General features: G+C 39.0%; 1 protein-coding gene across 1 annotated transcript in view; it reads left to right on the top strand.

Annotated features, from left to right (window-relative positions):
* FAM91A1 (family with sequence similarity 91 member A1) overlaps nt 1–21,147 on the top strand; it is a 50,537-nt gene that overhangs the window by 14,983 nt on the left and 14,407 nt on the right. Inside the window, exons 9-18 of the mRNA XM_056109868.1 lie at nt 3,223–3,329; nt 3,974–4,012; nt 4,448–4,560; nt 6,365–6,480; nt 7,237–7,349; nt 7,814–7,900; nt 13,010–13,142; nt 18,297–18,445; nt 20,760–20,894; nt 21,018–21,131. Coding sequence (XP_055965843.1) covers nt 3,223–3,329; nt 3,974–4,012; nt 4,448–4,560; nt 6,365–6,480; nt 7,237–7,349; nt 7,814–7,900; nt 13,010–13,142; nt 18,297–18,445; nt 20,760–20,894; nt 21,018–21,131 — 1,106 coding nt within the window. The remainder of the gene's footprint in view (nt 1–3,222; nt 3,330–3,973; nt 4,013–4,447; nt 4,561–6,364; nt 6,481–7,236; nt 7,350–7,813; nt 7,901–13,009; nt 13,143–18,296; nt 18,446–20,759; nt 20,895–21,017; nt 21,132–21,147) is intronic.

Below are 21,147 nucleotides of genomic sequence, written 5' to 3'. Positions count from 1 at the left end.
AGATTTCTATTATGCTTAAATAGAGTAATACTTCTTGAATAATATTGATAATCCAGGAAATCTTTAAGATTTTTTTTTCTTTTTGAGTCACACCTGGCAGTGCACAGGGGTTACTCCTGGCTCTCCACCCAGGAGTTACCCCTGGCCATGTTTGAGGGACCATATGGGATGCTGGGTATTGAACCTGGATTGGCCGCGTGCAAGGCAAACACCCTACCTGCTGTGGTTTTGCTCCAGCCCCAGTCTTTTAAGATTTTTAGTGTGTATACTCAGTGCTTATATTCAGAAACTTATTTGGAACTTACTGTTATATTTGAAGCAAAAGATTCTCCCCTTCTCCCCACTGCCACCCTCGCCCCGTATTTGTATAACCAAAAGTACTTCAGTAAATGCTAGCTATGTTTTGGGCCGGGGTTGGAGGGGACATACACCCAGTGGTGCTTAGGGTTAACTTGCTCTGCACTTAGGAATCACTCCTGGTGGAATCAGGGAACGATACGGGATGCTGGGGATTGAACCTGGGCGGGCTGTGTGCAAGACAAGCTCCTTACCTATCCGTGCTGTCTCTCACCGCCTCTAGCCCTCTAGCAATGTTTTATGTTTTCTTCATAACACTCTGCTGCTGAATGGAAGTACTTACATCAAGCACTAAAGCCCTTTATATTGGTTCTAATGCTGATAGTCTTCTGCTTCCCATAAGGTAAAGGTAAAGGTAAAGGCCCTCCCGTTGATCGTTGATTTGCTCGAGCGGGCCCAGTAACGTCTCCATTGGAGACTTTGTTGTTACTGTGTTTGGCATATCGAATACTCTCGGTAGCTTGCCGGGCTCTCCGAGAGGGGTGGAGGAATCGAACTCGGGTCGGCCATGTTGGCCGCTTGTAAGGTGAACGCCCTACCCACTGTGCTATCGCTTTAGCACAGCGGTAGGGCGTTTGCCTTGCACGCAGCCAACATGGCCGACCCAAGTTCGATTCCTCCGCCCCTCTCGGAGAGCCCGGCAAGCTACCGAGAGTATCTCGCCCGCACGGCAGAGCCTGGCAAGCTCCCCGTGACATATTCAATATGCCAAACACAGTAACAACAAAGTCTCCAATGGAGACGTTACTGGGCCCGCTTGAGCAAATCTGCTTCCCATATTCGATTTTATTCTTAGACCACATTGTTTCGATCATAGTGGCAGAATAACCTTTAATATGACGAGATAGTCCCTGTGACTTTTTTGGCATTTTCTTAGCTATTTCAGGATCTTTTAAAATATTTATTTCTTAGCTATTTAAAAAAATTTTTTTGTGAACGTAATTAAAATCTCTAAATTTATAGAGATATAATATAAAACTGCATATTTGTTACCCCTGTTCTTAGCTTCCATATTTTTCTCAGCAACTACTGTGTGTAGTTGTTTCTTTCCAGACATTTACTGTACATACAAGCACATTCTTACGTGTATATTTTTACACAGGTGGTGTACTCTACCCACCTTTTATTTTTTTTGACTTAATATTTCGTAGACAATTCCATATTTTCTTTCTGTAGAGTTTGCTCATTGTTTTTGCTAGATGTAAGTGATATATTTCTAGCTTTTTAGTGTTTCAGTTTCTTAATTGCTGTAATGGGAATGCAGTTCTGAACAAGTCACAAGGTGGGAGGACTAAATGCAATTGTAGATGTAAATCACATGGTGTTATCCGACCTTAGTGTTCAGTAAAGGTTTTCTAGTATTCACACAGCTTAGAGTGCCAATAAGAATGAATGGTATCAGAATTTTTGTTTCAAAAACTATTTTAGCTTTGGGCCATATTTGGACCACATGGTATGTGGGATTGAACCTGGGACTTTGCAAGCAGAGCCTGTGTTCTAGTCCTTTGAGCCATCTACCCATATCAAAATATTTTTTAAAAAAAGCATCTGGGGACTGAAGTGATTGTACAGCAGATAGGGCATTTGCCTTGCATATGACTGATGTGGGTTCATTCCTCAGCATCCCATATGGTTCCTGGAGCATCGCTAGGAGTGATTCCTGAGTGCACAGTCAGGAATAACCCCTGAATATTGCCAGGTGTGATCCCCAAAACAAAATATCCCCAGAAAGCCTCTGATTCATAAAAAACAAATTGGATAACCAGAAATATAGTTGGTATTAAATTAAAAAATACATATTTAGATCTGTAAACTGAATAACCTGTGGTAAATGTACATTGTAGATTTTATACACTGCTTTTATTTTTGAGGCGGTCTGAATCCAGCAGTGCTCAGAGCTTACTCTTCACTGCTCAGGGATCACTCCTGGCAGGCTTGGGGGACCTGTGCTATGCTGGGGCTTAAAACTCAGGTTGTCCAGTTCAAGGCAAACACATTAACCTCTGTGCTATCTTTCTGGTCTGCTTTATTTTGATGACTTAAGTTTTGTTGGGGAGCAATTTAAGTTTTACATATAATTAGATGGAAATTAGGGCTAGAGAACATAGAGGTTCTCAAGTTGTGCTGTATCTTACTTAGGCACTTCTCCCAGAATAATTTCAAAGGACATGTACACAAGGAGAATGTCAAAGGGGAAAGCATTAGTGTCCCTTTGATATCAGCTCGGCAGGGTGCTCTAGTAAACTCAGTGTATTGATTGGAGAAGTGAGTATGGATCAGCCTTTTGGTAGAAACAGTGATGGGGCTGCCTCCTTAACTGAGATGGTCTTAACCTTACTTGAGAAGGAGAGAGTCCCAATGGGCAGATTTTCTTAGTGATCGATAAGAAAAGAGGTAGTCACACAAATGGAGGATTTCCCTCTTCCCAGGATGGATTGGGAAGATTGGAGAAAGGCGGAGAGCTATTGGTTTTATCTGGCATCATGACTCAGTTTTAGTCTTTTGCTTTTCTGCTTAGTGCAGTCAACCCTGCTGCCAGTGGGAGGCATTAAAAATTGTCTTTGCACAATTTCCCATTCTGAAGCAGTTCCGGGTCCCTCGACTTTGTACCTAGTTCATGTCTTCCAGCACTTTGTAATGCTTAAGAAATCCGTGGCTTAAAATACTCTTGGTAAGATTTGTGCTGTAATGTCAGTATTTCCTGTGCAGACATGATTGTATAGGGCCTTACTTTGAAAGTTTCAGTAAATGTGAAATAAAGAAAATAAAAATCTGAATTCTCTAAGTTAGAATTTTCTCTTTTGATATGGCTACTTGAATTTTACTTTTTTTTCCTATCACTGAGAAAAGTTTATTTTATTTCAGTTCCTCCTCTCGAAGGCTTTGTAATGAATCGAGTGCAAGGTGATTATTTTGAAACTCTCCTCTATAAGATCTTTGTTTCAATAGATGAACACACTAATGTGGCAGAGGTAAGTATGATCTTGTCTGTGGAAGAATTTAATCTCAAGATTATAAATTTATATAAAATAGGTAAAAATTATTTAGTGATGGTAAATGTTTCAAGTGTATACCTTGGCTGCTTATAGACAATATATGTAAAGTTTCTTTTTGTATATGCATACTTTCTAAATATCTTATAATTTGAGAAATGGTATGTGCTCAATCTTAAATTACTTTATAGTAATTTATAAGATTATAGATTAACAATCTAGGAATTTTCTTATTTGTATTTTTTGATTTTGGGTCACACTTTTGCAGTGCTCAGGGCCTACCTCTAGCCCTGTGCTCAGGAGTCACTCCTGGCTATGTTGGGGATCAAATACATGGTCAGCCATGTGCAAGGCATTGCCCCCTTACTACCTCTGAGTGCCCATGAATTTTATTTTGAAATGAAACAATGTAAAAGTATAAGGAATCTTAAATTATGATCACCACTTAGGTTCATACTACTATATTTATCTTAGAGACTTGGAAATTTTTGTTCCAAATTTATTCATTGTTTCAATTATTCATAATTTTAAAATAAGCTGATGATGGTTTACATGTTTACTACAACTGTGTTTTGTGCAGATAGATTTAAGAAAGTAAAATGATTTGAGATTTTATTTTTCAGCTTGCCAATGTCCTTGAAATAGACTTATCGCTGGTTAAGGTATGTCATTTTATACTTTTTACTAAGTGAATCCTACTGTAGATTTTCCTAGCAACGGGGACTAAGAAAGGGAAACCGGGAGATTGCTGTCAGGGTGATGCACAGGACAGGGACCCTGCACAGAGGCGAGCAAGTGAAGGGCCTCCTAAGCTGTCCCTGGGAGTCAGCATGAGGACTCAGGTAGTGTGGAGCAGAAAGCAGAGTGACCAGGTCAGTTAAAGGATTCACTCTTACCCAGGGTGTAGAGCAGAGGGAAGCCATGCCAGAGAGTACTTTGTCCCCCACATATTTGAAGAGTAGGCGTTCAGAAAGTTTTTTTCCTAGTTCTGGGGTAAAAATGTTTTCAGTATCACTTAAAAGTGTAGTCTGTAACTCTTGTTTCTGTAGATTGAATCGAGTGTATCTTAAGTGCTGTTTCCTGTATATTCCGTTTAGAACGCTGTTTCAATGTATTGCCGACTGGGCTTTGCCCATAAGAAGGGACAAGTAATAAATGTGGACCAACTTCATTCATCGTGGAGGAATGTTCCATCTGTAAACAGATTAAAGTAATTCATTTATTCAGCTTGAGATCTTAGTGTTTCCTGTTGAACAACGTATTTGTTTTTTCATATAGAAATTTTACGTAGTCTTTCAGTTGAAGTGAATTCTGTATTAGTGGTTTTTGATTTTCTCTGATAATAGTTCTTTCAAGAGTATGAAAACTCTCCCAAGAAAAAAGGCCATATAATATTTGGCACATATTTATTTTTTTAATTTAATCACTGTGAGATAGAGCATTACAAAATTGTTCATAATTGCATTTCAGTCATACAATTTTCCACCTCTACCAGTGTAATTGGGCTGGAGCGATAGCACAGCAGTAGGGCGTTTTCCTTGCATTCAGCCAACATGGCTGACTTGAGTTCGATTCCTCCACCCCTCTTGGAGAGCCCGGCAAGGTACTGAGAGTATCTCGCCCGCATGGCAGAGCCTGGCAAGCTACCCGTGACGTATTTGATATGCCAAACACAGTAACAAGTCTCATGATGGAGACGTTACTGGGCCCACTCGAGCAAATCGATGAACAATGGGAGGACCATGACCATGACCATGATCAGTGTATAATTTCCAAGTACCAATGTCCCCACCCCTTCAAGCCCCTCACTCCAGCCTGCCTCTCTGGCAGGTGCCTGTCTTCTTGCTGTCTCTCCCTTTCTCTTTCTCTCTATCATTTTAAGCATTATGGTTTGTGATACAGATGCTGAAAGATTATCATGTATATTCCTTTACTTGCTTTTAATGCTCAGTTCTTATCCAGAGTGATGGTAAAGGTAAAGGCCCTCCCGTTGTTCATCGATTTGCTCGAGCAGGCCCAGTAACGTCTCCATTGGAGATTTTTGTTGTTACTGTGTTTGGCATATCGAATACATCACGGGTGGCTTGCCAGGCTCTGCCGTGTGGGCGAGATACTCTCGGTAGCTTGCTGGGCTCTCCGAGAGGGGCGGAGGAATCGAACTCGGGTCGGCCATGTTGGCTGCGTGCAAGGCAAACGCCCTACCGCTGTGCTATCACTCCAGCCCTAACTAATTCTGTCATAATGGATCCTCCTGTATCTTTACTACCCTCCATCTCCCACACCATTGACCTACTGAATATTCACCAGTCCTCCTGGCCTGTTTTCCCTGGCCTTAGATATTAGTTTCATACTTTTTTTTTAATGAAAAAATGAATGTCATTCTATATCTGTTCCTCTCATTCATTTTACTCAGCATGATACTCTCCAAGTCTATCTATTCATAGACAGATTTCATGATCTCATTTTTCCTAATTGCTGTGTAGTATTCCATTGTATAGATGTACCATAGTTTCTTTATCTATATGTCTGTTCTCAGGCACTCAGGTTGTTTCCAGATTCTGGCTATGGTGATTAGTGCTGCAATGAACATAGAAGTGCAGATGGTGTTTCTGCTGTGTGTTTTTGGACCCCCAGGGTATATTCCCAGAAGTGGTATTGCTGAGTCATATGGGAACTCAATTTCTTGTTTTTTGAGGAATGTCCATATTTTTTTCCATAAATGATTGACCAGTCAGCATTCCCACCAGCAATGAATGAGGGTCCCTTTCTCCCTGTGCTTGTGCCAGCACTGATTGTTCTTGTTCATTTCTCCGTGTTATAATTTTAAAAGTTTTTGAATTCCTTAAAATCTGTGTTTGGGTCTTGACTCAGAACCGTTGGTATATGTGGGCAAAGCATTTTGGGGCTAAGTTTGATTTTATGTAGATATAAGCCTGGATTTATGTGGTTCATATTTAGCTAATTTTATAAGTTGTTGGCATGATTATCTTAAAGTGACTTTTCTTACTTATTAGAAGTACTTTGGACCCACAGAAGATGTTGCTCTCGTGGGATGGCGGGGAGAGTAGAAGCCCTGTACAAGAAGTTTCATCAGCTACTGACACTGATACAAATAGTCAGGAAGATCCAGGTGAGCATGAAGTCGCTTTCACTGGACTCTGTCAATAGAGAAACTAAATGTCTGCACGTACGTGCATGCAGTGAATGCTCACACATAGTTACTGACAGTTCTTGAGTTCTTTTGGCATGTAGTCCTTAAGTAACCCCTCAGATGTTAAGTACTATAGTCGCTAGGTCTTAAGGGATATAGAGTTGTCAGGAATCTAGTTCCTTCTGAGAATTCTGACTAGGGAGAGAGAAGACTTTACAATCACAAACCACAACAGTGAGGGAAGTGTTTTTGGTTCTTGTGGGGAGCAAAGAGGAAGGCGTCCCCTTATGCCTGGAGAGGTTTGGGTGGCATTGTGGAAGACTGGGCTAAGGAGGAGTTAGAGCTTCCCAGCTAATGAGTGAGGGAAAACAAGATCAGAGAGAAAGGCAGAGTGAGGCTGACTTGGTGGACCCCGGCACTGTGTAAGACTTTGTCCTGGCGCCCGAGAGGAACACAGTGTTCGCCCACATTGCTCTAAAGAGGTTATACTAGTTAGTCTGATTTATCTGACACTTCTTAGATCCCTGATTAATTACTAGTTTTCAAGCAGTTTATTCCAGAAGTGAAAGTCTACTTTAAAAAATTTCTCCTATAGTATATATTAGCCAGCTAATAAGTTTGTTATGATCTTTTATGACTTACATGTTTTTAGTTTATTAAGTTAAAACTACTTTATCATCTCAAATAATAATACTTTTTACTTAAGTGATTATAATTATGATTTTCTTTTTTCAGCTGACACAGCCAGTATAAGCAGTTTGAGTTTGTCTACGGGCTATACAAAGCGTATTGCATTTCTATTTGATTCAACTCTTACTGCCTTTTTAATGATGGGAAACCTTTCACCAGTAAGTCACAGTGTGAAATGTGAGAATGTTTGAATTATGAAATCTTTTATGAAAATGCTTTAATACGATAATGTCTTAAAGATAAAAAATGATGCAGTGCTTTTTTTTTTTTTAAATCTCATGTACTGTTTTTATTCTTGAAAACAAGCTTGACTGCTTTGCATCTTTTAGATTAGTGTTTTTCAGCACTTTGACTTACTGACCTCTTCTGGTCATGGTTCCTTCCTGAGGGCCCCTGTCCTGCCGCTTGTTCCCATAGTTTCATGCTGTGAGCCCTCTATAGACACGGTTTACCTGTGGCCTCCTTACAATTTCCTGGTTCATAGTGTTTTAGAGGAATGGGATAAGTTTTCAGTGAGGGCTGCTTGTGTAATTAGAAAAATTAGCACCTCACCTTAGTTTAAATAATAGACCTGTTAAAACCCCTATGGTACAATTTAGGTTTTTGTTTTTATTTATTATAGAACTTGAAAAGTCATGCGGTCACGATGTTCGAAGTTGGCAAACTCTCAGACGAGTCTTTGGATAGCTTTCTTGTAGAACTGGAAAAGGTGAGTCCAGCCTGCCCATTATGGGATGTCAGGGTATTCGGAAACTTACCTCAGTTATTGTGGCAGTCATTTAGACTTCTGTGTATTGAGTGAACAAATTAATGTGAGTTGTAAAGTAATTTGTCTCATCTAACTCTTAGCATAATTTGAGATAGTGAAGAAATTGAATATAGAAGCCTTAATCTGAATTTTTTAAAAAGTTATCTTTTTCTAAAATGACCTCTTGTTTTCCTGGTATGAGTGTAACATCCTGCAAGCTGGTTTCATTTGGGAGACTTTTGTTCTTTCATCTTAAATCTGGAACATTGCCCCTGGGTATCATATTTATGCTCTCACCATCCTTTTTTAGCACCTTTTTAAAAATTTTATTTTAGGTACCCTGATTTACATGAAACCCTGCCTTTAACCCTATAGCATCTGCTTCCTTGGGCATTTATGAGTTCCTTACTATTTTTTTTTATATCCTTTCTGTGAGGGAGACCATGCTGTATACCTCTTCTCTGACTTAGCATGATACAGTCTTGATCCATCCATTCAGCAGCAGATTGCATTTCATCTTATAGCCAAGTAGTAGTCCAAGTACTTTACTGTACTGTACTCTATTGTACTGTAGTTTTCTTTATTCAGTCATCTGGACATGTGGCTATTCCAGATTTTGGCTATTAAGAATAATGCTCAGTGAATATAGGCATGCAATTTCAGGTCCTTAAGGTAGGTATCAAGAAGTATAATTGCTAGATCGTATGGAAACTCAGTTGCTAGTTTTTGAGACATGTCTGTACTTTTTTCCAAGAAAGTATGGACTCGTTGACATTTCAATCAGCAGTGAAAGAAGGTCCCCTTTCCCCTATATTCATGCCATCATGGTTTGTTTTTGTTTTGTGGTATGTGGTATGTTCCTTTGTCACTGGTATGAGATGGTATCTCATTGTTTTGACTTGTATTTCCCTGATGATAAGTAATGTGCGGGGCAATTTTTCATATGCTTTTTGTCATTTATCTTTTTTGAAGATGTTTCTGTTCATTTCTTCCCCTCATCTTTGGATGGATTGTGTGTTTTTTTTTAATTGTTTATGCCAATGCTTTACATATTTTTCGGATAATAATCCTTTGATAGGTAAGAGGCCTTGTTTTCTCCCAACTGATATGTATGGAAGGAGTGTGTCTTTACGTTGTTATAATTTCTTTTGTGCAGAAACTTCTTGGTTCATAGTTTCATTTATTTTTGCTTCCCTGTAACCAGTGACATTGGGGCACGGAAGGTACCTCTAACAACAATGTTAATGAAGTGTTCTTCCTCTGTCTCCCTCAGTATGATTTATGGATTCAGTTCTGATATCAAATTCTATAATCCATTTTGATTTGACTTTAATGAATGGTTTTATTTTATCTATGTCTTTAAAAATATCATGGTATTTTCATAGGGAATGTGTTGAATCTGTATAATGCTTTGGGCAGGATTGTCATTTTGGTAATATTAATCCTTTCAATTCATGAGTAAAAAACATAATTTCCATTTCCTCATGCCTTTTATTTTAATAGCGATTTATAGTTTTCTTTATATCTTTCATCTCTTTTGTTAAACTGATTCCCAGTTACTTGATTTATCTGAAGCACAATTGTGAATGGGATTAAAAGAAAAAAAAATCTAGCTGTGAATTTCTACCTGCCACTTTACACGCGTATTCCTAGAATTTTTTTTAGGGCCACACCAGGGCTGTGCTCAGGGTTTACTTTTGTCTCTGTGCTCAGGGATCACTCCTGATGGGGCTTGGGGACCATATGGGGTGCAAGGTATTAAACCCAGGTCAGCTCTTAAAGGCAAGTGCCCTTACTTGCGGTATTATCTCTCCAGCCCCAGGTTTTCTAAGTGTAGCCTCATAGCATCTGTGAGAGCCTGATTGTTCCAGTCTGGGTCCTCTTAATATCTCTTTCTTGTCTAATTGCTATGACAAGAACTTCCAATACTGTATTGATAGTAGTGGTGAGAGTAGGTAACCTTGTCTTGTGCCTCAGAGGAAAGGCTTTCAGGCTTTTACCGTTGAGTAAGTTTCCTGTGGTCTTGTGGTAAGTGGCTTTAAGTACGTACGTGAGGAAAGTACCTTCACCTCCCTATTTATTGAGAATTTTTATCATGAATGGGTATTGGATCTTGCTAAATGTTTTCTTCACACATGTTGATAAAATCGTACAATTTTTATTTTATCCTGAGTTGATATGGTGGTATTATGTTGATTTACTTGTGTATATCATACCATCCTTGCATCTCCAGGATGAATCCTACTCGATCATGTTATATCATTTTAAGTACCTTAAAGACCCTTTTTATCTATTTTTAATTTTTTATTTCATAAAGTAGTTCACAATATTTTATTACAATTAATATTCAACCACCAATCCCACCATCATTACACCTTCCCACCACCGTATTTCTGATGTTTCCATCCCGAACCCCAACCTCTGCCCCAAAGCAAAACCGAAATAATATATTTTGTATTGTTTGTTATGAAAAACCACAAAAAAATTTCCTTAGAGGAAAGAGTGTGAAAATTGTATTTCACCGAGGGGACCATAAATTCCTTCTATAGGAGATCACTACACTAGCATTTTAAAGGTTGAATTTTGTGTGTGTGTGTGTGTGTGTGTGTATGTGTGTGTATGTGTATATGTATGTATGTGTCTTAAAATTTCCCTCTAAGATTGGTTGCCTCCTACTTGGAACCCCATCAAATGTGGTGCACTACTCTTGGAGTATGGGTAGGGTGTATGGTATGAGGTGTCGCACAGCCGCAAATGTGACCGCTCGTCCAGGAATAGATTCACTCATGGATGAGGCTCAGCCCGAGCGTGTGGAGAGCGGCTGTGAGCATGGCAGCGGTTGAGTTCTGAAGGTTTAAGTTTCTGGTACTGGGTCCTTTGGGGTGGGGAGGGGTTTCACCTGCCCTCTTTCAAGGCACTCTGAATGAAGCAGCTTGGTGCTGGGTCTGGCGGCATGGTTATGGTGAGTGTCATGTTATGCTCCCTTCTGGGAGAGAAGGACACGAGACTCTGGATGGTTGCCGATGACAAGATTCTAAAGACCCATTTTAAAGACCATATTTTTGTGTATCCTTTTTGCCAGTACATTTTTAAATATTTAGCATATTTTAAATTGTTATCTTTTTTTTTCCAGCAACATCTCACAACAAATTGTGAGACTTGTGCCCGCTCGAGCAAATCGATGAACAACGGGAGGACAGTGCTACAGTGCTATCCTTTTATTTTCATCCTAATTAGAAATTTAAAATCAAGGGTAGCCAGTTAGCATATTAGCTACATTTTTCCCCCTAATTTTTTATGCCATAATTCTTTTTTTGTTGTTGTTTGCTTTTTTCTTTGCTTTTGTGCCACACCCAGCGATGCTCAAGGGTTACTCCTGACTCTGCACTCATGAATCACTCTTGACAGTGCACATATGGGATGCCTGGGTAGCTGCATGCAAGGCAAATGCCCTACCTTTGTACTATTGCTCTGCCCCCACTGTAATTCTTTTTGTTGTTGTTGTTTAAATCACAGTAAATTCTTTTTTATTTTCATTTTTCCTTTTGTTTGGGCGCCACACAGGGCAGTGCTCTGGGCTTTACCCCTAGCTTTGTGCTCAGGGGTCACTCCAGGTTGGTCTCGGGGAACCATATGTGATGTCTGGAATCAAACTCATGTTGGCTTGAGCAAGGCAATTGCCTTACTGCTCTCCTATCTTTCAAATCTTGGAAAAGACTTTTAACTTGAAGTCTAATTTTTATGTTTTGTTTGTGGGCCACACCGGCAGTGCTCAGGGCTTGCTTTTGGCTCTGAACTCAGGTGGACTCAGGGAACTATATGAGGTTCTGGGGATTGAACCCAGTTTGGTCATGTGCAAGGCAGGTGCCATATTCACTGTTCTAGTTCTCCAGCTCCTGGAGTTGATTTTTAAAAGTTGTTTGACTTGGGCTGGAGTGATAGCACAGCGGATAGGGCGTTTGCCTTGCATTCGGTCTACCCGGGTTCGATTCCCAGCATCCCATATGGTCCCCTGAGCACCGCCAGGAGTAATTCTTGAGTGCATGAGCTGGGAGTAACCCCTGTACATCGCCGGGTGTGATCCCCCCCCCCCCCAAAAAAAAAGCGCGGGAAAAAAATAGTTCTTGGACTTATGAAGCCTAGCCTTGATTAAACTTAATTGATTGATCTTTTTAGTGCAAATTTTGTTATTTAGTTCTTCCTGTAGACCAGTTCTTTTATTTTTCATATTGTCTGTGGGATGATGTATATGTTTGTAATTATTAAATAGGTAACAGGTTTTTTTTTTTCTTATAGGATATTTTATTTTATTTTATTTTATTTTTAATTTTCATTAGTGAAACACCATGAGGTACAGTTGTAGATTTACAAATTTTTGTGCTTGGGTTTTAATTATACAATGATCAAGTACCCCTCCCTCCACCAGTGCCCATTTTCCACCACCACTGATCCCAGTATCCCACCCACCCCCCACCCCTCCTACCCACCCTGCCTCTGTGGCAGGACATTCCCTTTTGTTCTCTCTCTCCTTTTGGGTGCTGTGGTTTGCAAAAGAGGCATTGAGTGGCTATCAAGGTAACAGGTATTTTTGATTGAAAGAATATGTATTATTTTAAGAGCCTGTGAAAGATAGATTTTATCTACTATTCTACTCTTATCTCTTAGATCACATGGGATTAGTGAATTTTTATTGAATGTAAACTGTATGTTCATCAGTGGCTAATAGCTACATAGAATCATTTTCCAGTATCCCTTAAAAGTGTTACTAAAAATTTTTTAATCAAACATCATAATTGGATTGGAGTACTTTTCTGGATCAAGCAAAATGCAGGTCTTAGAGTTATTAAGTTCTGCACCTGATCATACAGTTTATATAATGATATAATTTAGCATTATTGGGCTGCTAAAAATGATAGTTTCAGTTGTTTCAGTAATTTTATTTTCAAAGATATAAAATGGGAACAGTGAGGTTAATATTCGTATTAGTATGTCTCAATAGTATGTCTTTTTAATGTCTTAATATGACTCAAAAGTGGCATTTGTTGTAAAATTATTTTTTTCTTGGTTTAGGTTCAGAGTACTGGAGAAGGAGAAGCCCAGAGATATTTCGATCATGCCCTTACTTTGAGAAACACAATACTGTTTCTGCGTCATAATAAAGATCTAGTTGCACAAACTGCACAGCCAGACCAACCTAATTATGGTATGATAAATATACTTGATTTGAAAATATCCTGTGGAATGTCAGAAAATTAGCATGCTCACATACGGAATCATTACTCATTTAATGCATATTGTACAGGGAGCAGATTGAATTTATCACTAAAGGCTTGTTTTGTAAATTCCTTCACTTGTCCATCGTTCCTTTATTGTGCATTTTACTTCTTTATGTACCACAGAGTAAGTTTAGACACTATCAGTACCTGGTGACTCACTTTTCAGCCTGACTCTGGTTCAGGGTAGACCTTAGCAGAATTGCAAGTGATGCTGTGCTGGACACTCTGACAATAACAAAATCACTAAATGCCACGAAGTCTAAGAAGCATCTGTTGATAGTCTTCCATTTCAGGGGGATATCAAGTTGATGACTTGATCTAAGACACAGTCTGGGAGATGTCTTTGGATGTGAACCACCTTGGAATTTCTGGGATTTTCTTCGTGACTTATTGAAATAATGGAATTAGATTATTTGAAGTGTTCTGTTACAGCCATCTTTCCTGTTCATGAAGTTATAGAATATTAGAAAAGAAATAAACTGAACCTTTTCTTGACTGAATCTCCTGCCCATTTATTCCTTAAAGTCCATGAGTGAAAGAGCTGGGACATGAATCCATATGTTTTGGAAGTTTTTCTCTCTCCCTTATGTTATTTTCTCTTGGAACATAAAGATTTTTATTTAAATAAATATAAATATCTATAAATATCTATTAGTGGTCTGGATTAACCTTTGGTTTTCCTGGTGAATAGTCTGTGTACCATCAAGTAAACCTTTTCTGTATGATAGTAGTTAAAATATAATTCTAAATGTTAAGATATATTAATAGTGAACTGATTGTAGCACCAGTTGGAGATTTAAAACTTAGAATAATGTGACTCCGAGGTTAAATTATTTAAATTATCATTTAATTCCTTCACGTAAGTCCAAATTTACAACTATTTATAAAGTTTTCTTATTCCATCCAAGTTTAATTTTTTATGAAGTTGTATTATTTCAACCAAGTTTTATGTTTCTTAATTAGGACTTTGCAGTGAAATCACAGTCTTGAACATCATTTGAGTGACTATTTCTCAGTTTACACATAATTAGTAACATCCTAAAAGGTCATTTATTCCATACAGAGAATAGCTAATGGCAATGGGACTTAATGCTTTATCTCCTAATTGAGGGAGATTGCCTTCTGTTGGTACTAGATCTGATAGCTTAGTATTATTCTTACAAAGTTAAAAACCTGTGGTGTTGGTTTAGTTTTAAGCATCTTTTTGAGTAGAAGTAATTTTTTCTGTTACTGATAAGTTGCAGTTATCTTGTACTTGATGTTCACTATAAAGGAAATAGCTTTGTTAAATTATAGTAGGAGATGACTGGTATATATGAAAAGGACAAATTTTAATTTCTTGGTTTAGTATAGCATGAGGCTCAGCTTTTTTTAAAAAAGATTGCATTCTAATTGTTCTTCATTTTATAATTGTTTTCAGATATCTTTCAATAAAACATCTTTTTAGTAGGTTTAGAGCAGGTCGGCATAAAAGCCATTGATAATTTGGCAGTCTCATTCTGTGGAACCGATTAGAGATTAAACCATGTTAGTAGAGAAACTCACAGATGCAGACCCTCCAAATTCTTTTTGCTTCATAGCTGAACTCCATATTGCCTCTGATGAAGAAGAACCAAATGCTCATTGACCAAATTTTGGTTTAGGCTCGCTCTTTCGTACTCCTTAACTGTGAGTCCCCCTTGCAATGGCAGGCTGCTAGCAGGCTGCTCTTCTTTTTCCTGGAGAAGGAAGAGGCTGCCCTGTCTTTCAAGGCCCTGCACCTGATTCTCCCTAGCTTTGTTCCATACCTCTCTATAAAGGGATGCTCTTTTCTTGCCTAACTTCAAAGGCCTTTTTAGCTTGGTGTTTTCCCTCCCCATTGTAACAGTCTCCTTAAACCCCCAGAAAATGATAGAATTCTTTGTCCTTGCTCAGGATTTTTTTTTTTTATGACACTATTTTACTCATGATTTTGTCATTTCTCAGTTTGATTCTGAGAGTAAATTTGTTTGTACTTAACCAGACATATTTTCTCAGTCTTTAAAGAAATTGTTCTTTTTTCTCTTTTTCCTGCTGACTTTTCCGGATTTTTCCATATTGTCCCCTTTCCTTGCTCTTGTACTTCTATCTTTCTATTTGTCCAGGTGCTCTTTTAATGACTCACACCATTAAAGCACACATTAAATGCTATTTTTGGCATTTAATTTGGAAAAACTTGAAATTTACAGAAAAAAATTGTAAGAAGAAATAGGTTATTTTCAACCTAGAATTGAGAGTAAGTTGCAAGTCATAGCATTCTCCTTTATAATTATTACTCTTACGGTTATATTCTTGAGCTGTATTTTGTAAGGAAAGGGTATTTCTCTTACGTCAGCTGCAGACGATTTAATATTGATAGAATAGGGCCAGAACAATAGTGCAGTGGACAGGGAATCTGACCCGCATTTGATACCTGGCATGTTATATGGTCCCCTGAGTCCTATGAGAAGTGATCCCTGAGCTCAGAGCCAGGAATAAGCCCTGAGCACCATTGGGTGTGGCCCTGAAAACAAAACAAATTGATACAACAATCTACCATTTGTGTTCCAGTTATCAGAGACCCCAAAAATGTGCTTAGTACTTAGTATCTTGCACCTCTCAAATATAGAATTTAACTTAAGACAATGTGCTTTTAGTTGCCTTTAATCATCTGATATTTATTTTGAAACAAAATCTGTAACCCTTTAATCTTGTTTTGTTTGGGGACCAAACCTGGTGTTACCCGGGCTATTCCATCTGTTTTGGTAGGGGGATGTCTTGCCTAGTGGAGTTCTGGGGACCATGAGGAGCAAAAGCATTTGTCCAGACAGCTCCCTAGTCCAACCTAATTATCTTTTTTTTTCTTTTTGGTTCACACTGGCGATGCTCAGGGGTTACTCCTGGCTCTACCCTCAGGAATTACTCCTGGCGGTGCTTGGGGGACCATATGGGATGCTGGGTGTTGAACCTGGGTCGGCCACATGCAAGGCAAATGCCCTACCTGCTGTGCTATAGCTCCAGTCCCTGTTCATCTTTCTTGACACTTACTCTTTTTTTTTTTTTAAACATACTGACTCTTTTGTGTTTTGGTAAAAAGTTTCTCATCTTAGTAGGATGTTTCCTTGTGATTAGATTCAGTCTATATGTTTATTATCCAGAATACAATCTAAATTATGTTGTGTCCTTCCCAGAATATCATGTGGTTTCCACCTGTCTCCCAAAGGGAATCTTAGTTTTAATCACCCAGTTAATATGTTATCTGATATCTCCCCTATATAGTTAACAATTTTCCCGAGAGATAGCAAGTAATACTGGGGAGATACTTGATCACCATGGAAATACCTTATTCATCAATATCTCCTTTAACATTCATTGATGATTAGTGCTTGGGCTATTTTTTACTGTGATTATTGTAAATTAATTTCCCCTGCTTCAGCGCTTCATTATTGTGTTGTTGCAACTAGGCATTCGCTTGTATTCTCTTTCTGTTTTTATCAATTCATTTTTTTCCCAATAAATTATAGTTAGCTGTTGTTTCCTCTTTTTTTGTGCTACAATTTTCACAGATTTTGCCAGTGGATTTCCTTAAAAGTGGCTTCTCTCTCCATTTTATTGTACCTCCACCTTTTAAAGCATTTTCTTTTGTGGTGGAGGGTGGGGGTGGGGCAGATAATTTTTTATTTTCTCCAAAATGATCTTATTCTTCTGTTGCATATCTGGAATCAGTTCTTTTATTGTTGGGATTAAAAAATAAAAACTGTGTAATAAAAACTACCTGGTGCTGGGGCCGGAGCAATATCATAGTGGGAAGGACATTTGTCTTGCACGTGGCCAAGCCGGGTTCGGTTCCTCCGCCCCTTTCAGAGAGCCCGGCAAGCTACCAAGAGTATTCCAAGGCAAAGCCTGGTAAACTCCCCATGATGTATTCAATATGCCAAAAAGAGTAACAACAAGTCTCACAATGGAGACATTACTGATTCCCACTTGAGCAAATCGATGAACAACGGGAGGACAGTGCCACAGTGCTACCTGGTACTGATTGTGCTTATTGCTCTAGATTCTTTCATCAGCTGTATAAAATAGTTGTTTGGGAAAAAGCAGGGTGCACACCTGACAGTGCTTGGGCTCTTGGCTCTGTACTCAGGAATTACTCCTGACAGTGCTCACAGAACCTTGTGTGATGCCAGGGATGAAACCTGAGTTGGCCAGGTGCAAGTCAAGAGCCGTGATTGCTACCCAATTGCTCTGACCCTTTGTCCATTCTTGCTTGAGAGGAAGTTGGGCTAAGTTGATCAGAGTTTAGGAATTTTCTCAACCTTATATATATCTTTTTAAAGAGCAGTATGGTTGATAGTTTCAGATAGTGAGATTCATAGTTTCAAAAGGTTTAAGATTGGCAGCACCTAAAAACTTTTGAAGATTGAGAACATCATGCTTTGTGAATGACCAATCTGTGCCTGTATGCTATATTGAGAACTTGTCTATGAAGTTCTTCAGAGAGACTCAAGTTGGGGGAGGGAGGGAGACAGTTTCCTAAGGGCATGGAGATTTTCATCATCTGCCACTGCCATTAGGTGGAGGGGACAGCAGGAATATGAGCAAGGTAAATCAGACCCTCATCTGTTTTAAAAAAATAATAATAAAAGTGAAAGACAGCCCAAAGGAACACCAGTAAACAAATTTTCTCTTTAAATCTGAGAATAAATAAATTCATTTTTATGTACATTTAAATTTCATTTTTATTTAAATCTTTAAGTGAGTGATCTAGGAAATTTGTTACTTTTCCACAGAGCTATTTTACTTCATACTTTCTTTTTTTCTTTTTGGGTCACACCCAGCAATTTTCGGGGGTTAATCCTGGCTCTGCACTCAGGAATTAGTCCTGGTGGTGCTTTGGGGACCATATGGGATACTGGGGATTGAACCCGGGTTGGCTGCATGCAAGGCAAATGCCCTACCTGCTGTACTATCGCTCCAGCCCCTACTTTTTTTTAATATCAAGACAGTTATTAATATTTTGTCTCAGACTTTTTGTTTACCTATTGTCAGTCTTTCATTCTTTGTATATGGTTGGTTATATTCAGGTTTTCCTCTGGATCTTTTACGATGTGAAAGCCTTTTGGGTTTGGACCCTGCAACTTGTAGTCGAGTTCTGAACAAAAACTACACACTGCTTGTTTCCATGGCTCCTCTTACCAATGAAATCCGGCCCGTCAGCAGCTGCACCCCTCAGGTAAAGCCCGGGTTGGAAGCTTGCTGGTGTGGTCATTTCATTCTCCTTTGCAGTGACTAAAGCAGAGGTTTAACCGTTTCATTATTCTCAGTTTGCCAATACCTGCTAGTAAAGTCACTGACTCAGAAACTTGTTTTCTCTTTTATGCTGTATTTTGTGAGATGTAATTGATAGATTTTATTTATGTATCATTTGGTGGCTTGTGGATCATTAAAATTTTCTTCATGCGTGCAGCCATTCGAAGAGAATGCTTTTGGCTGCTCTAACCTGGATTGCCATGAGGGGTGAATAATAGCAAAACAGGGTGTTTGGGGAGTGGGGTTAGGATACTCAGTAAGCTGAACAGAAAAGATTGTGCTTGCAAGCTAGAGCTTGATCTTTAAATTTTCCTTTTGAGAATGCTGATGCTGAATATGAATGCAAACAGAACACGGGCTGTGAATATGGCTCAAAGTGGTGCAATGTATGGCTCACGTGTGCAAGGCCCTAGGTCTAATCTCCAGTACCATGTGGCCCCCTAAGGAAGCCCTCCTCTCTGCTGTTGACAGCCTAAGCCAGGTGTGATCTTGGTGGTGCCTAAGCACCACTGACTCAAGTACAGAACTCTTAACCTGAGTTCTGGGTGGGTATCACTGAGGAAAGCATCTTAGACTCTTACCCTTTCTCCAGCTTTACTGGGTGTGGTCCCTATAATTTTCTTTTAAAGTTGAATTTTTGTATTTAGCCAGGATAATGTGGCCTGCAGCATTTCTGAAGAGTGGAAGAGTTGGGATTTTGTTGCTATTTCTAGTGCAGCCTCCTGCCTACTTCCTGACTTGCATGGATTATTGCTGTACAGGAAAAGATGAGATTGTTGTGCAAGATTGATTTTGTTGTCTTTGCTCTTTTATCTGCCTCGGTGGCCTAACCCTCCCCTCCCAGTTTTATTCTGAGATAAGTTTTTGGTATTGGGGGCATGCAGGAATGGGGCCATACCTGGTGGTACTTGGAGATTACTGTGAGGTTTTTCAGGGATTATTCTTGGCAGTGCTTACAGAGCCACATTTGTGTTGAATCTGGGTTGGCTGTTTGCACAGCAAACACTTTAATAACCCTTGTGCTATCCCTCTAGTCCCACGTTTTATGATTTTTTTATTGTGTGTCTCCCCTCACCCAATCCCTGTACATTCTTTCTCCTATTCTTTACGACAGCCTGTAGATGTAGGAAGAATCACAGCATGGTATGAATGATAAGTTAGAAGGAGAGTTGGACGTTCTCCTTGTGAATAATTGCATGTGACTAATGATAATAGTAGTTGACACTTTGATATATAGAGCTTTATTAGATGTCAGGTAGCTTTTTAAAAATTTTTTTTGAGTAACCTTAAAATCCTTATGTGTTAAATATTTTATTGTCTTTTTACTGATGAAAATAACTGAGCCATAGAGTGCTTAGGTACCCTCTTAAGACATGATTGGAGGGGATGTAGCCAAAGATAAACCTTGAATAGTGGTCTCCCTCAGTTCTTTTAATTGTGGCGTAATGTGTGCTTTCTCATTCCAACATAAAACAGAAGAAGCACTTTGAACGGAGCATTTAAAATTTCTTAATTTTTTTTTTAAATTTAAGCTCCTTGATTTACAAACTTGTTCATACACAGTTGACCCATCACCAGTATGACCTTCCTTCCACCGATGTCCTCGGCTTCCCACCCACCTTCCCAAGCCTGCCCTTTTATCCAGCACTAACAAATTTACTTCCCATTGCCAAATGGCAAGAAGTGGAATTTCAGAAAATAGTTCACTAAAAATGAATTTGTCATAATTATTATATCTAAAATGGCATTACTAAAGTCATCGCACATTTACTGAGCTGTTTGTTGTTGGTTGAGCCTTCTGTGTCATTGTTTTTGCTCATGGAGTTTGATGGGCTTTGATACAATTTTCCTATCACATTTGCTGTGCTTCCTCTACTGGGCTTTAAGCACTGTGAAATTTGGGGGGTATTTTGTGGCTGCATATTTGACTGCACCCCAGGAGCTGTGGAACCAGGCAGTTTATGTGTTGGAGGATGTTAGGTATGGGGGCTGCTGGGCCTATCCAGAAGGGAAGGGGATCTGCCCACCCCCGTTTTGAGAAGGCCACAGAGTTTTCAGTCTGAAGATTGATCAACCTGGGACAATTGGCAGCTTAGTAACTTGACCTTAAAATTTATTTTTATATACAACTTTTACTTAGAGTAGTTGTTGTAAGACTACACTTGGTTGATTGTGAATTTGTGGGGGTTTTTTTTGATAAGTATTAAAATTTTATCTTATGTATTTTGTAATTATAGCATATTGGACCAGCTATCCCAGAAGTCAGTTCTGTCTGGTTTAAACTGTATATTTACCATATTACTGGGCAAGGACCACCATCTCTTTTGCTGTCCAAAGGTACAAGACTCCGAAAACTGCCAGATATATTTCAGGTATGTCATAGGAAGTATTTATTATTCTTTAAATTTTAGTTTTGAGGGAGCTCATAGTTGTTAAGCAGAATTACAGAAAAATTTAACTCTTCCCCCCTTATTTCTAAATTTTCTTTTCCATAGGGTTATGACCGCTTACTAATAACATCTTGGGGCCATGATCCTGGGGTAGTTCCCACATCAAATGTACTCACAATGTTGAACGATGCTTTAACACACTCTGCAGTTTTGATTCAGGTATAGTAACTGTGTT

Source organism: Sorex fumeus, unplaced genomic scaffold (genome assembly GCF_029834395.1).
Source record: "Sorex fumeus unplaced genomic scaffold, SorFum_2.1 ptg000002l, whole genome shotgun sequence".
In the NCBI taxonomy this organism is placed as follows: domain Eukaryota; kingdom Metazoa; phylum Chordata; class Mammalia; order Eulipotyphla; family Soricidae; genus Sorex; species Sorex fumeus.
Note: the sequence above shows the minus strand (reverse complement) of the source record. Positions and strands in the feature narration are given on the sequence as shown.